Genomic DNA, 17,526 nt, shown 5'->3' on the forward strand with positions numbered 1-17,526 from the left:
CGAAACTACGCTACATAGGCCTTAGGATTTATCCGAGGAGAATTCCCCCCTTAATGGTTGGGTTAATCTCTACACTGAATGGATTGTCCAGCTTATCCTCGGACCCTCAGTACCAAAGGGATTGATGCAATTTAGAGCAATATGCTACCAAAAAAAAAAAAAAAAGCAATTGAGGTCCCTCACTGCTCAGCTACCCTCTCGGATGAATTATTTAGAGTTTATCGTTCTCGGACATTGGTCTTGCATGCATCGCACAGCACTCAGCCGTTATCCCGGTTAGTTCCGAGAGTTTAATTTATTGAGGATTACCATTGTTATACTTGATAATGTCCGTAAGTTTGAACTAGTAGGGATTTGTGTTAAAGCATTTTTTCTGTTCCGAGTATCATTAAAGGCAAGCTTATATTCAATATCCATGCACAAAGTAGTTGTTGCAGAAAAGAAAAGTATTTAGAAAGAGATAAACTCATCTTTTATTAAGACAAAGGAATAGTACAGTGTAAACTGAGAAGCTGAAATAAGCTAACATTGAAGCTAACTACATAAGTAAAGAAAAATACAAGAGAGTAAAGATAGAGCCGAAGGGGAAGCACAGAGGAGAGGTTGGCTGCTGCGCCGAGATGTTGAGTAAGGGAACCATTCCTCAATACTTTTACATGCCCATAACTCAGGTAGCAAAAGAACCCGACGAGGGGCCTGCACCTTCGAAGAAAAGGTGCAGAGAACACCTGGCTTTGGGCTAGCGCCGCTGAAGAAAAGGTGCCGGGAACCCAACTCGAGGCCTGCACCGTTGAAGAAAAGGTGTAGGGAGCCGGAAGTTGGGGAACCCCCGCGAAAACTTGCTTGCGACAAGGCAGACGGCGCTGATGGCGGAAATTCCTTCTTCTGACATGCCAAAAATCTGGCATGACCAGAACCTGCTTCGGATTTTGACTAAAAGAGAGAGGAAGACCATCTTCCCTCTGTCAAAGCGGAGGACCGGCTTGAATCTGTGCCATCCTTGTCCGTACCATACCACCTTGAGGATTCGGTGCCTCTGAAGCGGGAAAAGGCCCTTCATCCCCACCCGTGCCTCAAGCATATTGCCCTGAGGCTGAATGACACTGAAAATGGACACTGAGTAGGGCGGATGGATTACGTTTCTGAAGGAAGCAATGGGGTTTGTATGCAAGGGGAGTGACCCCCTATCCTATTTATACACAGAGCAGACCGGTGGCATTTAACTTGTGCAAATTTCCAAGGAAAGCTACGGACAGAGCAGTTGGGCTCAATTTCCAACTTCATCCTCAGCCGTAGGATCTGAAGATCCTCGTGAAGGCGCGCCTCGAGTACCGAAATATCATAAGACTCCGCGCGAACGAAGAAAAGGGCGCGTCCCTTGTTTTGACACGACTCCCGAGTAAATGGAAAAATACAAATATTTATGGAGTGCAGAATCAGAACGGGTTATGATGTAGGCCCAACATTATCAAAACTCTCCTTCCCAACTAAAAGTTGGGCAACAGGCTTTTGAGGGGCTATTGTGGGGCCGAAGAAAGTGTAGCCCTGGCCCAGGCCCAGTTTATCTTAAGGACCACAGCCCAAGCCGAGGAGGGCCACTGCCGAGGACGACCTCCTCCTCGGCACTTCATTAAATGCCCAAAGAAAGGAACAAGCCGAGTGTAGCGGGCAGGGCCAGGAAAAAAGCAGCCAACACAGTAACACGGAATTCAGCGTCTGACAAACCCATGCCTATGTCCATACGCCTTTCCAGCAGCTCCCAACCACTCTAGGTATGGGTCGACTGGACAGGCCTGCACCCCAAAGGTAGAAATCAACACATGGACACAAAAAAGGGGGATAGGACCCCAGTATAAAAGGCGAAACAAACAAAGATGAGAGGGGCTGGCCATCAAAGAGTTTTGGCTAGGAAGGCCAAGCTCGCCCATGTAGTGTTCCTCGCCGGAACTACGATTAAAACCATTCACTTATGCCCAAACCATACCTTTGAAGCCCACTCTCTACAAATGATATTGTGGGAGGTCTTTTTACGTACGAGTCCAATTTTATCTTGGAGTTGTTACAAATTGTGCCCCTACAAATAATATTTTGTTAAAATATATATGGTACATAAATTTATTTTTAGTTTTTTTATGTACCATATTTATTTAATCTTAATCCTTAATTTAGGAAATTACCTTATTTAATATCACTTTTCAATATCTCTTATCTCAAAAAAAATATTTTTTTTATGAGTAAATTGTAAATTGCACCCCTAAAGTTTTGAGCTATTTGGATTTTGCACTCTAAAGTTTCAAAATTTGGATTTTACCCCTTGATGTTTAGGGTGTTTTGATTTTACACCTTAACGTTTCAAAATTTGGATTTTACTCTCTAAAGTTTAGGAGTGTTTCAATTTTACACCCTCAAATTATGAAACTTCAAAATGTAAAATTTAAACACCCAAAACTATAGAAAGTAAAATCCAAACATTCTTAAAATATAAAGCATAAAATTTAAATTTTGAATATAAAATCTAAACACTCTCAAATATTATAGAATAAAACCTACATTTTAAAATTTTAATGCATAAAATCAAATCACTATCAAACGTTAAGATATACTTTGTAATTGAAAAAAAAACAAAAGGTAAAATTGTATTAATTAAATGCACAAAAAGTTCAAAAGGTAAGATAGGCTCCTGATACAACGCAGTGCTACACAAACTAGCCTGGCACTCAGGAAAAAGGAGGACAACAAAGAAACATCATTACGCTCACCCCCTAAAAGTCGTGTCTTTTGGTTAGCCACCAATTCCTGATAGTCGTACAAAAGGGCGGTAGCCCCGCGTATCTGAGATTTTGCCTCCCCAGTTCCAACAAAATATATTGATTTTTGAGTAAAACTATAGCTATAAATTATTTTGTAGTAATATTTTAAAAATATTAATATAACCGATTTTTTATTAGTTTTTATTTAGATTTATTATTAATATTATTTTTTCATTTACTACTAATCATTCATCACATTAATAATTTGTAAAATATTTTATAAAATAATTTATAATTCTAACATTATTCTTGGGTTTTATTACAAAAAGCCAAATATAAATTTTCTTGATCGTGATGATGAAAAGCATTCAAAATGATACGAAGAGATTTATGCTGCAAGTTGGCAATTGGCAAATAAATTCCTATATAAATTTCTTTCCAGTTTCCAATTGACTCCATTTCATTTCAATTCAAGAATTATTATTTTTTTTGGGAGAAAATTTCAATTGAAGCAATCGCTATTATAGACTTGTGTGCGTTTGCTTAGCACTGAAGCTGCATTTAAGCTACGTTTGTGTTTTTTTGGTTGGTCTCATAACACTGTTTATAGACCAGTCAAAGTACAAAAACGTGTGAACATGTTTGAGGACAGTGTTTTTCCTTTTAAAAAATATTTTGTTATAGTGTTTTCAGTAATAAATTTTCAATTATTAGTAAAATAAGCGGTATTGAAACAGACCCTTAGAGTCATTGTAGCCAATTTTCAACTGTATAATCAAGACTTTAGAATAATTGAAAAGTTAACCCTCGCTACAAAAAATGAGGACTATAACTGGGTTACTTCCACTTAAGAGTTCTTTTTTTTTTTTTTTTTTTTTTTTTAAATAAAAATAAATGGCATATATTTTATTGAAACTTCAAACTTTAGACCATTATATCTTTCTGTACCTTTTAATGCATTTTTGTTAATTTTAGGTACAAATATAGCTTACTTCCACTTAGGGGTTTACTTAATTTTAATGACTTTGTTAGTGAGTGTAGTGAGGGTACAAATATCAAGAAAATTATATAAAACCGCTACGAATTTGTGCATAACAGAATAACAATCAATAAATTATTGAAAAATGTTTTTTTTTTCCCGTTTTAGAATTTGCACAAATTAAAGAGTCAAAATCCAATTTAGTTCTAAATAGGATTTCAATTGGAATCTAATTTGCCACCATTTGTCCATTTATTTTTTTAATTTTTGTGGCAAATAAATAATTGAGTAAAAAAAACGAAGGGTCTAAATAAGAAACTATTACATATTTTAGAAATGTATGGGTTAAAAAAAGTGTAAGCTAATATTATGTATAATTTAAATCTCTTCTTAAAAATATACATAATTGTGATTGTCTTTAATTGTACTTGTACATATGCACAAGGCTAAACACTAGTGCATCATTTGCACATCATTATTATTGTCTTCTTGAATTTTTATGTTCCCTTCCCACCCCAGCAACTTGAAAAGTTGAATTGATCAATTTCATGGTCAATTCTCTCCTTCCCCTTGAGATGATATATTTTATGGTACAAATTTTGCTTTATGAATTTAGGTGCATAGTGTTATCCAATTTACTTTTTTTTTTTTTTTAAATAATTTAATAGTTAAGAGAGGGGAAATTTGAACCTTAAATGTCTTTGTTTGATAGTTGAAAATTCATTAATGGTACATTTGACTTGATTCCACACCATACCAAGTACATTTGACTTGATTCCGCACCATAACGAGTACATTTAGCCTTGGTTCTATTATTTAAATTGCGTATCTCCCTCACTTGTAGTGATCTATCATTCACTAAAAAAAGATTCACTAATCCAATAAGAATGGTTGGTTGTTGCTTATCTTCAATTGGTACACGCAAAAAATAAACCAATTTAGCAGCTTTTTGCTTAATTTTTTGTGGAGTCAAATTCTCCTCAATACGAGTCAAATGAATAGTGTCATGGCCTCTGATTTCCATATAAAGGACATGATAAGCATAAATATGAAATTGTACACCACAAACAAGAGCTAATAAAGAGACTCCCAATCCAATAGAAAGACAATTTTCTAGGAACTCCCCATGACAAATTCTCTCATGAATTGCTAAGGATCCAATAAGTCTAGAATTGATTCATTCAGTCGTGTCAATTGGGTAAATGCGCCCATAGTGACTAGAATAGATTTCTATTATTCGAAAACCAGTAGAGATAAGTTAAGATTCGTCTTTAAGTATTACAAAACATCTTTTTTTTCTTTTCTTTTTTTTTTTTTTCTAAAAAATGAAATAAGGTAATATTTTGTTAGAATGCAAGGAATATTTGATTCAAAATTCAGACACAAAAACCCTCAAAATTATGGAATTAATGAATGGAAAAACTCTCATTCACTATTTCGGCTCTTCTATAAACCGTTCTTGGAGAAGGAAGAGATATAAAATTTGTTCTATTATCAAAATAATAACACCATGTTTATTTTAGATTTGTTAATTAACATTATTTTATATCATAAAATGAACTAAATCAATTTCAAAAAAAATGAAGGAACATCTTCCCCACTTTTCTTTCACCCACACTTCATCTCATGAATTAATTATTACTTTTCAAAACATTTCATTACTGTTCCAACAGATAATTAAAAAGACCCTCTTCCTTCTGTAAAAGGGCAATTAAGATGATGGAATCTTCATGTATAATTTTCTATTATAATAAAAATAAAAATAATTAAGGGAAAAGTTATGAAGGAATATCTGTGTGTGCGTGGTTGGATTGATTTTTTTATAAATTTCTTCATTTATTAAAAGTGAGAAACAATACTGTAGGGACACGATTTTTAACGACCCAAGGATGACGTTGGGCTCGTATGTAAAGGGCCCGAACAATACGATTTGTAGAGAGTGGGTTTGGAAAGGCATGCCCTTGGGCGCTGGGCAGGGGTCTGGTCCTGGTTTCATGAGAACTCATACAAAGGTAGGCTTGGACTGTATAGTTGAGCCTTACATTGATGTGGTTCAAAAGGTTTGGCTCCTCGGAATTAGTCCGAGGAACATTACATTCTCACCATTCTTCCTCCTTTCTTTTTTTTTTTTATTTTTAGGATCCCCTCCTTCCTCGCTCTCTTTCCCTTTTATACTAGTATTTACCTCCCGTTCTTCATCTACGTGTCAGTTTTTCCTGGTTTGGGGTATTTACTCGTCCTATCAATCCATACGTCAGAGTGGTTGGGAAAAGCTGGATAGCATGGTATGAAGTATGGGCTCGTCAGGCGCTGGGCTCCACATTATGGTGTTGGCAGCTTTCTCGTTTGTACTGCTCTTGTACTGAATTTGTCATTTTCTTCAGGCGCTTTGTGAGGTGTTGAGCGTGAGATCGTCCTCGGCCACGTTCTTGGGCCTTCAGGGAGTTGTATTGCGTGTCCTCGGCGGTTGGGCTTTATCGGACAGGGCTTTGGGCCCTTAACACAAAGTGGGCTGGGACCTCAGATTTCGGGCCCCACAATAGCCCCTCAAAATCCTGCTGCCCGACTTTATTGTTGGGGAGTAGGGTTTTGGTAACGTCAGGCCCAAATCATGACTTGCCCAGCTCCGCATTTCATCAACATCGAGGTTGCTGTACTGGCCTAGAGAGCGCGCTAAGGCGTGAGACATCCTTCTAGATTTTCCCAGGCGGCGTCTTGGACGTTTCAGTGTTCAAGGCCCACCATTAATGCGCCTCCTTCACGAGGTTATTCAAATCTTTGCAGTTGTATATGGTGTCGGAAATTGTGCCAGGACTATCTCTTCTGTAGCACTTATTGGAAACTTGAGTGGATTGAATGTCACTGGTCTGCTCCTTATTTAAATAGGGTAAGGGATTATTCCTTGTGCATATAAAGCCTTCTGCTTCCTTCAGAATCTTAACCCTTTATCCATAACCAGTTCCCACATCCAGTGCCACTTTCCTATAGTACAGTATGTTTGAGGCTTGGGTGGAGGTGGAGGTGGAGGAACTTCACCCGCCACAGAGGCACCGGACCCTTCCAAGACTTAAGGTGGTGTGGTCTGGGCAGGGGAGGCATAGATTTAAGGTATCCTCCCGCTTGGATATGGTGGGAACGGTACCCCCACCTCTTTCAGTCAAAATCCGAAGCAGGCTCTGGTCACATCAGTCTTTCGGTGTGTCAGAAGAAAGGTTTTCCGCCATCAGCACTGTCTGCTCTTTCGCAGGCATGGTTCCGTGGAGGCTCATCAACTTCCGGTTCCCTGCACCTTTTCTTCAACAGGGCTAGCCTTGAGTTAGACTCCCGGCACCTTTTCTTCAACGGTGCCGACCCGAAGTTGGGCTCTTTTGCTGCTTGAGTTATAGGCATGTAAAAGTATTGAGGAATGGCTCCCCTAGACGAAGTTTTAAAGCGGCAGCACGTCTCTCCCCTGCACCTATTCTTCGGCTTTTTCTTAATTCCCTTGTATTTTTTTGTTTTTTTTTTTTTTTTTGTTTTTTTTTGTTTTGTGTAGTTAGTTTCAGTATGAGCTTACTTGAGCTCTTTCAATGTACGCTGTACTGTTTCTTTGTCTTAATAAAAGATGAATTTATTTCTTTTTAAATACTTTTCCTTTCTGCAACAATTATTTTGTGAATGGGTGTGCTCCATGTGTGATTTTATTCAATGATACTTAGAGCAGGAAACCTTGAAACATAATCCGACTAATTCTAATTTACCGACATTACCAGGCATAATAATGATAATTCCCAGTAAATTAAATTCATGAAACTAATCGAGATAACAGCTGAATACTCCGTAATGCGTGCGAGGAAACCGTCCGAGAACGATAAACTCTCAATGATTCATCCGAGGGGGTAGCCGAGCAGTAAGGGACTCTAACTGCGTTTAGATATTGTATGGCACTATATTGCAGTTGCACCAATTCCCCTGGTACCGAGAATCCGAGGGTAGGTTGGGGAATTCACGCAGCTTTGGGATTAACCCAATTGTTAATGGGGAATTCTCCTCGGATAGATTCTAAGGTCCATGTTAAGTAGTTGGTTTCCCCATAGGCTTGAGTTCGAGGACCATGCAAGGCCTTGGTTCTGTCCAAAACTTGTAGCTTTTCTTCTAAGTAGTTGGTTTCCCCATAGGCTTGAGTCCGAGGACCATGCAAGGCCTTGGTTCTGTTCAAAACTTGTAGTTTTTCTTCTAAGTAGTTGGTTTCCCCATAGGCTTGAGCCCGAGGACCATGCAAGGCCTTGGTTCTGTCCAAAACATGTAGCTTTTTCTGTGTACTTGGTTTCCCCATAGGCTTGAGTCCGAGGACCATGCAAGGTCTTGGTTCTGTCCAAAACTTGTAGCTTTTTCTATGTACTTGGTTTCCTCGTAGGCTTGAGTCCGAGGACCATGCAAGGCCTTGGTTCTATCCAAAACTTGTAGCTTTTTCTGTGTACTTGGTTTCCCCATGCAGGCTTGAGTCCGAGGACCATGCAAGGCCTTGGTTCTGTCCAAAACTTTTTCTGTACTTGGTTTCCCCATAGGCTTGAGTCCGGGACCATGTTTTGTCCAAAACTTGTAGCTTTTTTTGTACTTGGTTTCCCCATAGGCTTGAGTCCGAGGACCATACAAGGCCTTGGTTCTGTCCAAAACTTGTAGCTTTTTCTGTGTACTTGGTTTCCCCATAGGCTTGAGTCCGAGGACCATACAAGGCCTTGGTTCTGTCCAAAACTTGTAGCTTTTTCTGTGTACTTGGTTTCCCCATAGGCTTGAGTCCGAGGACCATGTAAGGTCTTGGTTCTGTCCACCATGGTTTCCCCAAGGCTTGAGTCTTGGTTTTGTCCAAAACTTGTAGTTTTTTCTGTGTACTTGGTTTCCCCATAGGCTTGAGTCCGAGGACCATGCAAGGCCTTGGTTCTGTCCAAAACTTGTAGTTTTTTCTGTGTACTTGGTTTCCTCATAGGCTTGAGTCCGAGGACCATACAAGGCCTTGGTTCTGTCCAAAACTTGTAGCTTTTTCTGTGTACTTGGTTTCCCCATAGGCTTGAGTCCGAGGACCATGTAAGGTCTTGGTTCTGTCCAAAACTTGTAGTTTTTTCTGTGTACTTGGTTTCCCCATAGGCTTGAGTCCGAGGACCATGCAAGGCCTTGGTTCTGTCCAAAACTTGTAGTTTTTTCTGTGTACTTGGTTTCCCCATAGGCTTGAGTCCGAGGACCATGCAAGGCCTTGGTTCTGTCCAAAACTTGTAGTTTTTTCTGTGTACTTGGTTTCCCCATAGGCTTGAGTCCGAGGACCATGCAAGGCCTTGGTTCTGTCCAAAACTTGTAGCTTTTTCTGTGTACTTGGTTTCCCCATAGGCTTGAGTCCGAGGACCATGTAAGGTCTTGGTTCTGTCCAAAACTTGTAGTTTTTTCTGTGTACTTGGTTTCCCCATAGGCTTGAGTCCGAGGACCATGCAAGGCCTTGGTTCTGTCCAAAACTTATAGTTTTTTCTGTGTACTTGGTTTCCCCATAGGCTTGAGTCCGAGGACCATGCAAGGCCTTGGTTCCGTCCAAAACTTGTAGCTTTTTCTGTGTACTTGGTTTCCCCATAGGCTTGAGTCCGAGGACCATGCAAGGCCTTGATTCTGTCCAAAACTTGTAACTTTTTCTGCGTACTTGGTTTCTCCATAGGCTTGTGTCCGAGGACCATGCAAGGCCTTGGTTCTGTCCAAAACTTGTAATTTTTCTTCTAAGTAGTTGGTTTCCCCATAGGCTTGAGTCCGAGGACTATGCAAGACCTTGGTTCTGTCCAAAACTTGTAGTTTTTCTTCTAAGTAGTTGGTTTCCCCATAGGCTTGAGTCCGAGGACCATGCAAGGCCTTGGTTCTGTCCAAAACTTGTAGTTTTTTCTGTGTACTTGGTTTCCCCATAAGTTTGAGTTCGAGGACCATGCAAGGCCTTGGTTTTGTCCAAAACTTGTAGTTTTTCTTTGTATTTATTTATTTTTCGAAGGTTAGCCCCTAGACCAGGGCGGGGAGAGTTAGCTTGAGGCCGGAAGCCCCTAGGGCTGCCCGTGCCATTGGCACTACAAGGTGTAACCCCTAGCTGAAGTTTATGTTGAAGTAACAACTGCATGTCGCTGGAGATGGAGGAAACTTCGCGAACTTCTGCCTAATAGAGGCTTGACTCCACCGCCATCTGCGCCGACGCGCAAGCTTCCCCACAGACGGCGCCAATTGTAGGGACACGATTTTTAACAACCCAAGGATGACGTTGGGCTCGTATGTAAAGGGCCCGAACAATACGATTTGTAGAGAGTGGGTTTGGAAAGGCATGCCCTTGGGCGCTGGGCAGGGGTCTGGTCCTGGTTTCATGAGAACTCATACAAAGGTAGGCTTGGACTGTATAGTTGAGCCTTACATTGATGTGGTTCAAAAGGTTTGGCTCCTCGGAATTAGTCCGAGGAACATTACATTCTCACCATTCTTCCTCCTTTCTTTTTTTTTTTTATTTTTAGGATCCCCTCCTTCCTCGCTCTCTTTCCCTTTTATACTAGTATTTACCTCCCGTTCTTCATCTACGTGTCAGTTTTTCCTGGTTTGGGGTATTTACTCGTCCTATCAATCCATACGTCAGAGTGGTTGGGAAAAGCTGAATAGCATGGTATGGAGTATGGGCTCGTCAGGCGCTGGGCTCCACATTATGGTGTTGGTAGCTTTCTCGTTTGTACTGCTCTTGTACTGAATTTGTCATTTTCTTCAGGCGCTTTGTGAGGTGTTGAGCGTGAGATCGTCCTCGGCCATGTTCTTGGGCCTTCAGGGAGTTGCATTGCGCGTCCTCGGCGGTTGGGCTTTATCGGACAGGGCTTTGGGCCCTTAACACAAAGTGGGCTGGGACCTCAGATTTCGGGCCCCACAAATACAATTATATCTAGATAAATTATGGTTTAAAAAATATATATTAGCAAAAAAAGATAATTAAAAAGATAACTATTTCAAACGCACGGGGTCCATAATTTAATTTATTTTTGAAGTGGTTAAAAATCACTACTCTACAATATTGCAACCCCCTTAGAACCCATGTAGTACAGCTTGGGGCCTTGGACTAAAATGTCAGTGTAAGCTCAAAGGAGAGCTCCAACATATGATATTATAACTAATATAAAGATTTTAAGGCATAGGAATCTCTAGTTAAAATCCAATTGTGATATATATTAGATATATATTATTGTAGTAGAACTTAGCCTGTATATTAAGGAGGGTTTAAAAAAAAAAAAAAAGGTGCAATGATCAATGACCCGAAAAAACGGTAGGTCCAAGGGACAATTTCTTTGGGTTCAGCACATTGAATTTGGATAATGGTGGAATAGAGACTATATGGGTCTATTCCTGTATTCCATCCTCGTACTTGTAAAGAAAAGGGGAACTATTAAATAAAATCTTTAAAAACTTTCAAATTCTTTCAAAAAATATCTAAAATCAAAACAATTTTTTTTTTTTTAATACGAAATTGTATATATATTTTTTCCTCCTAACATGAATGTTGAAGTTTTCTTGGCATGTCCGTGTTTGACATGTGTGCAACACAAAATGGTATCTTATTAATCGAATATATACATTTCTACACTCTCACAAGTATGGTTGTCAAAATCCCAATTTGAATCCTACGGTTCTATGATTTTACGATCCCACTTGTCTAAAACAATCCAGATTTTTCAAGGATCTTTGTGATCGTTCAGGATCGATAGGATCGTATGATTCTGACGATTTCAAACAACATTGGTTTCTTGTAATCTTCTTTACCTTGACAGAAGGCTTAGTTTGACCTAAATGAAAAATAAAATCCCAATAGACCAAGTCTTTCCACTCTAATGTAGAGAGAGTGTCAACTGAACCCAAATAAAATAAAAAATAAAATAAATCCTAATAGAGTGTCACGTTTTCAGGTTTTTGGCTTCTTTAAATGATGTTTACAAATGGATGTAGTGATGTATGGTAATTATATTAATGAATGTATAATTTATATGATTATTTAACATATCAATGCATTTTTTTTTTCCTCAAATAATGTAGGATCTTACGATCCACGATTTGATTCAACGATCCACGATCCCACCTATCTCCCATGATCCTAAGTAGAATCCTGATTTTGACAACTTTGCTCACAAGCAAATCTCACCATATAGGGTGAGATGGAAGATTTATCTTATGCATAAAATAATTATTAGTTTGACGTGGACATAGTCAAGAATTTTGGACTATATGTATTTCTTAGCTTAGAAGAATACTTTTTTTTTTTTTTTTGAGAAATGCTTAGAAGAAAACATGATGATGAAGCATCCATTCAATTATTAAACAACAAGCATGCCTCTATATACTATTATTTAAAAGGTTTCTCTTGTCTGGATTTTAACTTTTTGATGTCCAAAATATTCTCAAATTGACCTATTTAGAAAGTTTCAATAATAGGGTTAAACATGTAACATTACTAATTCTAAAATTTTTAAATTTTAGATAAATTTAAAAATGCAATTAATAACCCCTCTTGAAATTTACAGAAAACAAGAACAAACCATAATTGAACGATTTGAAACCCTAGAAAATTCAAACCGGGAGAGAATATCTACAAAACTAGAACCAAATTAGAGAGGGGAATTGAACGAAACCTGAAATTAGACAAGAAAAATAAAGCCTTAGAGGATTCGAAGGGTCTAAGGGACCGAATCGAAACCCTAACCCTAGAATTGGGTAAAATCAACGGGTGGTGGTATGGGGTTTAAAGATTTGTCTTTATTCAGTGATGCACTCTTGGCCAAACAAACTTGGTGCTTGCTCCATGACAAGTCATCTTTATTCTACCGTGTTTTCGAGGCGAAGTTCTTCCCTAATACCTCAGTTATGGATGCAAAAATTCCAGCCAACTCCTCGTATGCTTGGAAGCATATGAAGGGTAGAAGCATGATCAAATGAGGAGCGAAATGGAGGATTGGGTCGGGCAGGTCTGTTCATATTTGGGGTGAGAATTGGTTGCCCAAATCAGGTAATCCCAAGGTCTTATCACCACAGATTGAAGGGAGGGGAGTGAGTATGGTTTGTGACTTGATTAATCTGGATCTTAAGAAGTGGAAGACGAAAGTCATTGATAGTTTGTTCTATGACTTTGAAGCAGCCCTTATAAAAAATATGACTCTATTTAGATCAATACAAGATGATGTCCTAATTTGGCCCTTTAACCCCGATGGAGTCTATACTATTAAGTCCGGCTACAGTTACTTACACAAGCAGCAACAACATGGCCTGCCTGGGCCTTCAGACTGTTCCGTGCTCAAGCCTCTTTGGAAGAAAATTTGGGGGCTTCAATTCCCAAATAAAGTCAAGCATCTGGCTTGGAAGGCTTGTAAGGATTCATTGCCAACCAAGACGAATTTGATCCGTAGAAGGGTCATTATTGAGCACTACTATGATGCTTGCAAATTGCATTAGGGGGATGTGGTTCATGCCTTGTTTCTCTGCCCAGCCTTGTAACCTGTTTCGAGATCTCGGGCTTAATGGAATCACAACACGCTTCAGGCGTGCTCCTCTTTCACTGATATGTTTAAGCTTATTTTTGCTGGTAACAAGGAGCTCGACCTTTTTTTTGTTGTGCTGTGGACACTATGGAATAGGAGAAATAACTTGCGCTTGGGCAAACCTGCACTCTCACTCAGCCAGGTGGTTGATTTTGCTCAAGATCGAATCCTAGAGAGAGCTTCTTGCAACGTGGTTTTTCAACAATCCCGACCCCATCAAGTGGCAGCTTGGAAGGCACCGAATCAACATGCCTATAAAGTCAACTTCGATGGCGTGATTTTTGTAAAGGAAGGACTTGCTGGTTTGGGAGTAGTGATCCGTAACGACCAAGGACTGATCATGACTTCACTAACTCAGCAAATACCTTTGCCTGTTTCAGTTATAGCTGTAGAAGTCTTGGCTGCATGGAGAGCATTGAAGCTTACACTTGAACTTGGCTTCGACAAAATTACCCTTGAAGGGGACACTGAAGTATTGATCAAGTCTTTAGTCACGAGCTGCAACTCTCTCGCTCACTATGGTCATTTAACTGCAAATATTCATATTCTTGTGTCTCGATTTTCATCGCTTAGTTTATCTCATGTTAGGAGACATTGTAATAGATTGGCACATGCCTTAGCCCAACAAGCATCCTCTACCCCTGATATGTCTGTTTGGATGGAAAAAATACCACCAGACCTTAACTTTGTATACATGGCTGATGTGAATGGCCTAAGCTAATAATATATTGCTATCTTGATTCTCAAAAAAATAAAAATAAAAATGCAATTTACCAACAAATGTTTTTTCCTTTTTTAAAAAAAAAAAAAAAAGTTAAGTACAATTTTTTGTCCCTTTGCTCTCTTGAGTCTTGAATTGTTGAACATATCTACTCCCACACTCCCACCAATTTTATACTCCCCATAACAAGCAGTTACTTTATTCTACATGTTTCTCTATCTTTATCATCTTTTCTCTTTCTTCTTCAAATTCTAAAAAATAAATTCAATCCTGCACATCTATTCCCACGTTTCCACTAATTTTAAATGAAGACAATCACTCAAAACTCAAAGAAAGTATGAACATACCATTTATTTTTAAATTTCAAAGAACCTACATATATACAAGAATCACACACAGTGAGATAGATGATACATATATCCAAAGAAGAGATTTTGAAGTAAATATGTTTCTTAGCTTAGAATATATGATGAAGCATCTCTTCAATTATTAAACAACAAGAATGGTACCATGGTGAAACAAACACTATTGAAATAAATAAAATCAAAGAGAGAATGCGATGGATTGGTAATGGTGGTGAAATATTTATAGTTTGATAATACCATGACGAAGATGGTGATAAAGGATAAGAAGACTGCTAGAATAGCAGAGAAACCACTGCCACCACCACCACGGCCGCCTTGAGGAGGCTGTGGAGTTTCGGCTTTCGGTCGATTTGAATCCATAATGGCGGCTGGTTATTGCAGTGTCAGTCCGTCATGCAAGTTAGAATTTGGGGGTATCTATAGTTTTTTTTTTTTTTTTTTTTGACAGCTTTCTTTTTTTTAGGAGTGGAATATGAGCAAAGTGTAATGTTTAAAAAATAAAAATAAAAAAAAGGAGAGAAGAAACTCAAGAAAGAAAGAATGATGCAATAACAAGAAGTCTTCCTCCGAAGTTATAGCCTTAGTCTATTATCAACTTGTTGCTAAATTTTGTTTAAAATTTAATTATGTTGGGCCTAAAAAAATTTTAGGGTGGTCACAAAGCTTTTTTAAAGATAATAAAATAATAAAATTTTGAAATTTATACATAATAATTGTTTGTTTTTTCTAGGTTAGGGTTGTCCTGTGACCACCCGAACTCTACTTAGAGATGCCCTAGATGAATAATAGAAACATTCAAATATCCTTGGAAAATGTTAGAGTTTCAAATTTTTTTTTTTTTTTTTAAACACAAACACTAGGTTATTACATGAAAGAATCCTATGAGAGTGGCTCCAATATGAGACAAGAGTTTCTGTACTAGGAATGGTATGAGGTCTTAGAATCACTTAGTCAATCCCTTGGTGCTTGTCTTATATTTTTGAAATATATATCACCTTTTGTATTTATTTTTAATTCTTATTTTATTTATTATCTAATCCTTTAATTACCTTAAGTTACACGAGAATTTTTTTGGAAGAATTCTACATGAGAATTTAATTTGAAAAGTAATAATATATTGTTAAAATATATATAATACATAAATTTATTTTTAATTTTTTTTACATGTACCATATTTATTTAATCTTAATCCTTAATTTAGGAAATTACCTTATTTAATATCCTCTTATCTCAAAAAAAAATTTTTTATGGATAAATTGCAAATTGCACCCCTAAAGTTTGGGAATGTTTGGATTTTGTACCCTAAAATTTCAGAATTTGAATTTTATCCCCTAATATTTAGGGTGTTTGGATTTTACACCCTAACGTTTCAAAATTTGGATTTTATTATCTAAAGTTTAGGAGTGCTTCAATTTTACACCTCCAAATTATGAAACTTTAGAATGTAAAATCCAAACACTCAAAACTTTAGGGAGTAAAATCCAAACATCCTTAAAATACAGGGAGTAAAATCTAAATTCTATGTGTAAAATCCAAACACCTCCAAATATTATGGGCTAAAATCTAAATTCTGAAACTTCAAGGTATAAAATTAAATTACCATCAAACTTTAGGGATATAATTTGTAATTTAAAAAAAAATTAAAAATCTATTAAACTAATGGACAAAAAGTTTGCCAATGACCTTGTAGCCAAGTGGCACCTGGGTTCCTTTGTAACTTATAACTAATATTAATGCCACAAATTATTTTATAATTATGGGGGGTAAAAGACTAGTAAGCCCATGACAATGCCTACATTGGGCCAAGGGTCCAGTCCAAGAAAATGCCCCTCCTCGACCATGGGGGGAATCCTTCTTAGCAAGGGTGTGGCCGAGGATAAAGGAGGCAACCTGCCACTAGTAGTGACACTCCATATCGTCCCACGGAGCAGGAAAGGTACTAAAGACAGAAAAGGACAACGGAGAAAATGGAAGTGCCTAAGGGAAAGGCTGCCATTATTGCATTCAGTGCCTTGTGTCTGACACGGCCATATTTCTCTGTCTTTACAACCACTTCCAATAACTGGAGGAAAGGGCTGATGGGACAAGTACTTGCCCTAGGGATCCCATTCAGGAGGAAGAAAACTACTATAAAAAGGGAGTAAAGAGAGACAGAAGGGCGGAGGCTGAGACCTTCCCCTCCCCCAACACACTAGAGGCACTAGAAAAAGCTCCTCGGATCGTGTCGAGGACCAGTTCTCTCTGATAAACTCGGTCCATGAAGAACACCATGATGACCGTTGTCCATACACTAAAACCTAGCTCTTTGGCCCACTCTCTACAAATTCATTGTATCGGGCTCACTAGTCTAAGGTCCCATGCATCTTGGGCTTGGCCAAAAAAATGTGACCCTACAATTGGCGCAATCTATGGGAAGAGCTTGTGCGTTAGCAAGTGCAATGGCTAATCACTGTGGGATTAAGCTTTTGCCAGTAGGAGTCCATCCGGAAGACCATTGTGGTGGTGGTACAAGCTACACGAAAGCCTCCCTATCATTTCCCAAAGCACGCCATCATTGTCGTAACTCAGCTTCCACTTAAGTCCACACTTCGAGGCGTTGATTACATGGGAAGGGTTGTTAAGAGAAACGTGGTCCTAGGGGCTTCTGATGTCAGATGTGTGCCCCGTGCACCTGATAAGGGGCTAATTCTCGCTGGCCTAGTAGTCCAGTCTGCTGAGTCCCCTCCGGAGACAGAAGCTGAGGGTCAAACCAAAAGCCTAAGTGCTAGACAGAACCAAGGTTTTGCATGGTCCTCGGACTCAAACCTATGGGGAAACTAGTCACTCTAAGAGCCTAAGTGCTAGACAGAACCAAGGTCTTGCGTGGTTCTTGGACTTAAACCTATGGGGAAATTAGTCATTCCAAAAGCTTAAGTGCTAGACAGAACTAAGGTCTTGCATGGTCCTCAACTTAAACCTATGGGGAAACTTGTCACTCTAACAACCTAAGTGCTAGGCAAAACTAAGGTCTTGCATGGTCCTCGGACTTAAACCTATGGAGAAACTAGTCACTTCAACAACCTAAGTGCTAGACAGAACCAAGGTCTTGCATGGTCCTCGAAGTCAAACCTATGGGGAAACTAGTCACTCCAAGAGCCTAAGTGCTAGACAGAACCAA

At 38.7% G+C, this 17,526-nt stretch overlaps 1 protein-coding gene across 1 annotated transcript; it reads left to right on the forward strand.

Moving 5' to 3' along the window:
- Positions 1 to 13,305: 13,305 nt before the first annotated feature.
- Positions 13,306 to 14,004, forward strand: LOC115981408. The gene has a single exon (XM_031103544.1). The coding sequence runs from the start codon at positions 13,306 to 13,308 to the stop codon at positions 14,002 to 14,004; it is 699 nt and encodes a 232-aa protein (XP_030959404.1).
- Positions 14,005 to 17,526: the final 3,522 nt, after the last annotated feature.

Source organism: Quercus lobata, chromosome 3 (genome assembly GCF_001633185.2).
Source record: "Quercus lobata isolate SW786 chromosome 3, ValleyOak3.0 Primary Assembly, whole genome shotgun sequence".
Lineage (NCBI taxonomy): Eukaryota > Viridiplantae > Streptophyta > Magnoliopsida > Fagales > Fagaceae > Quercus > Quercus lobata.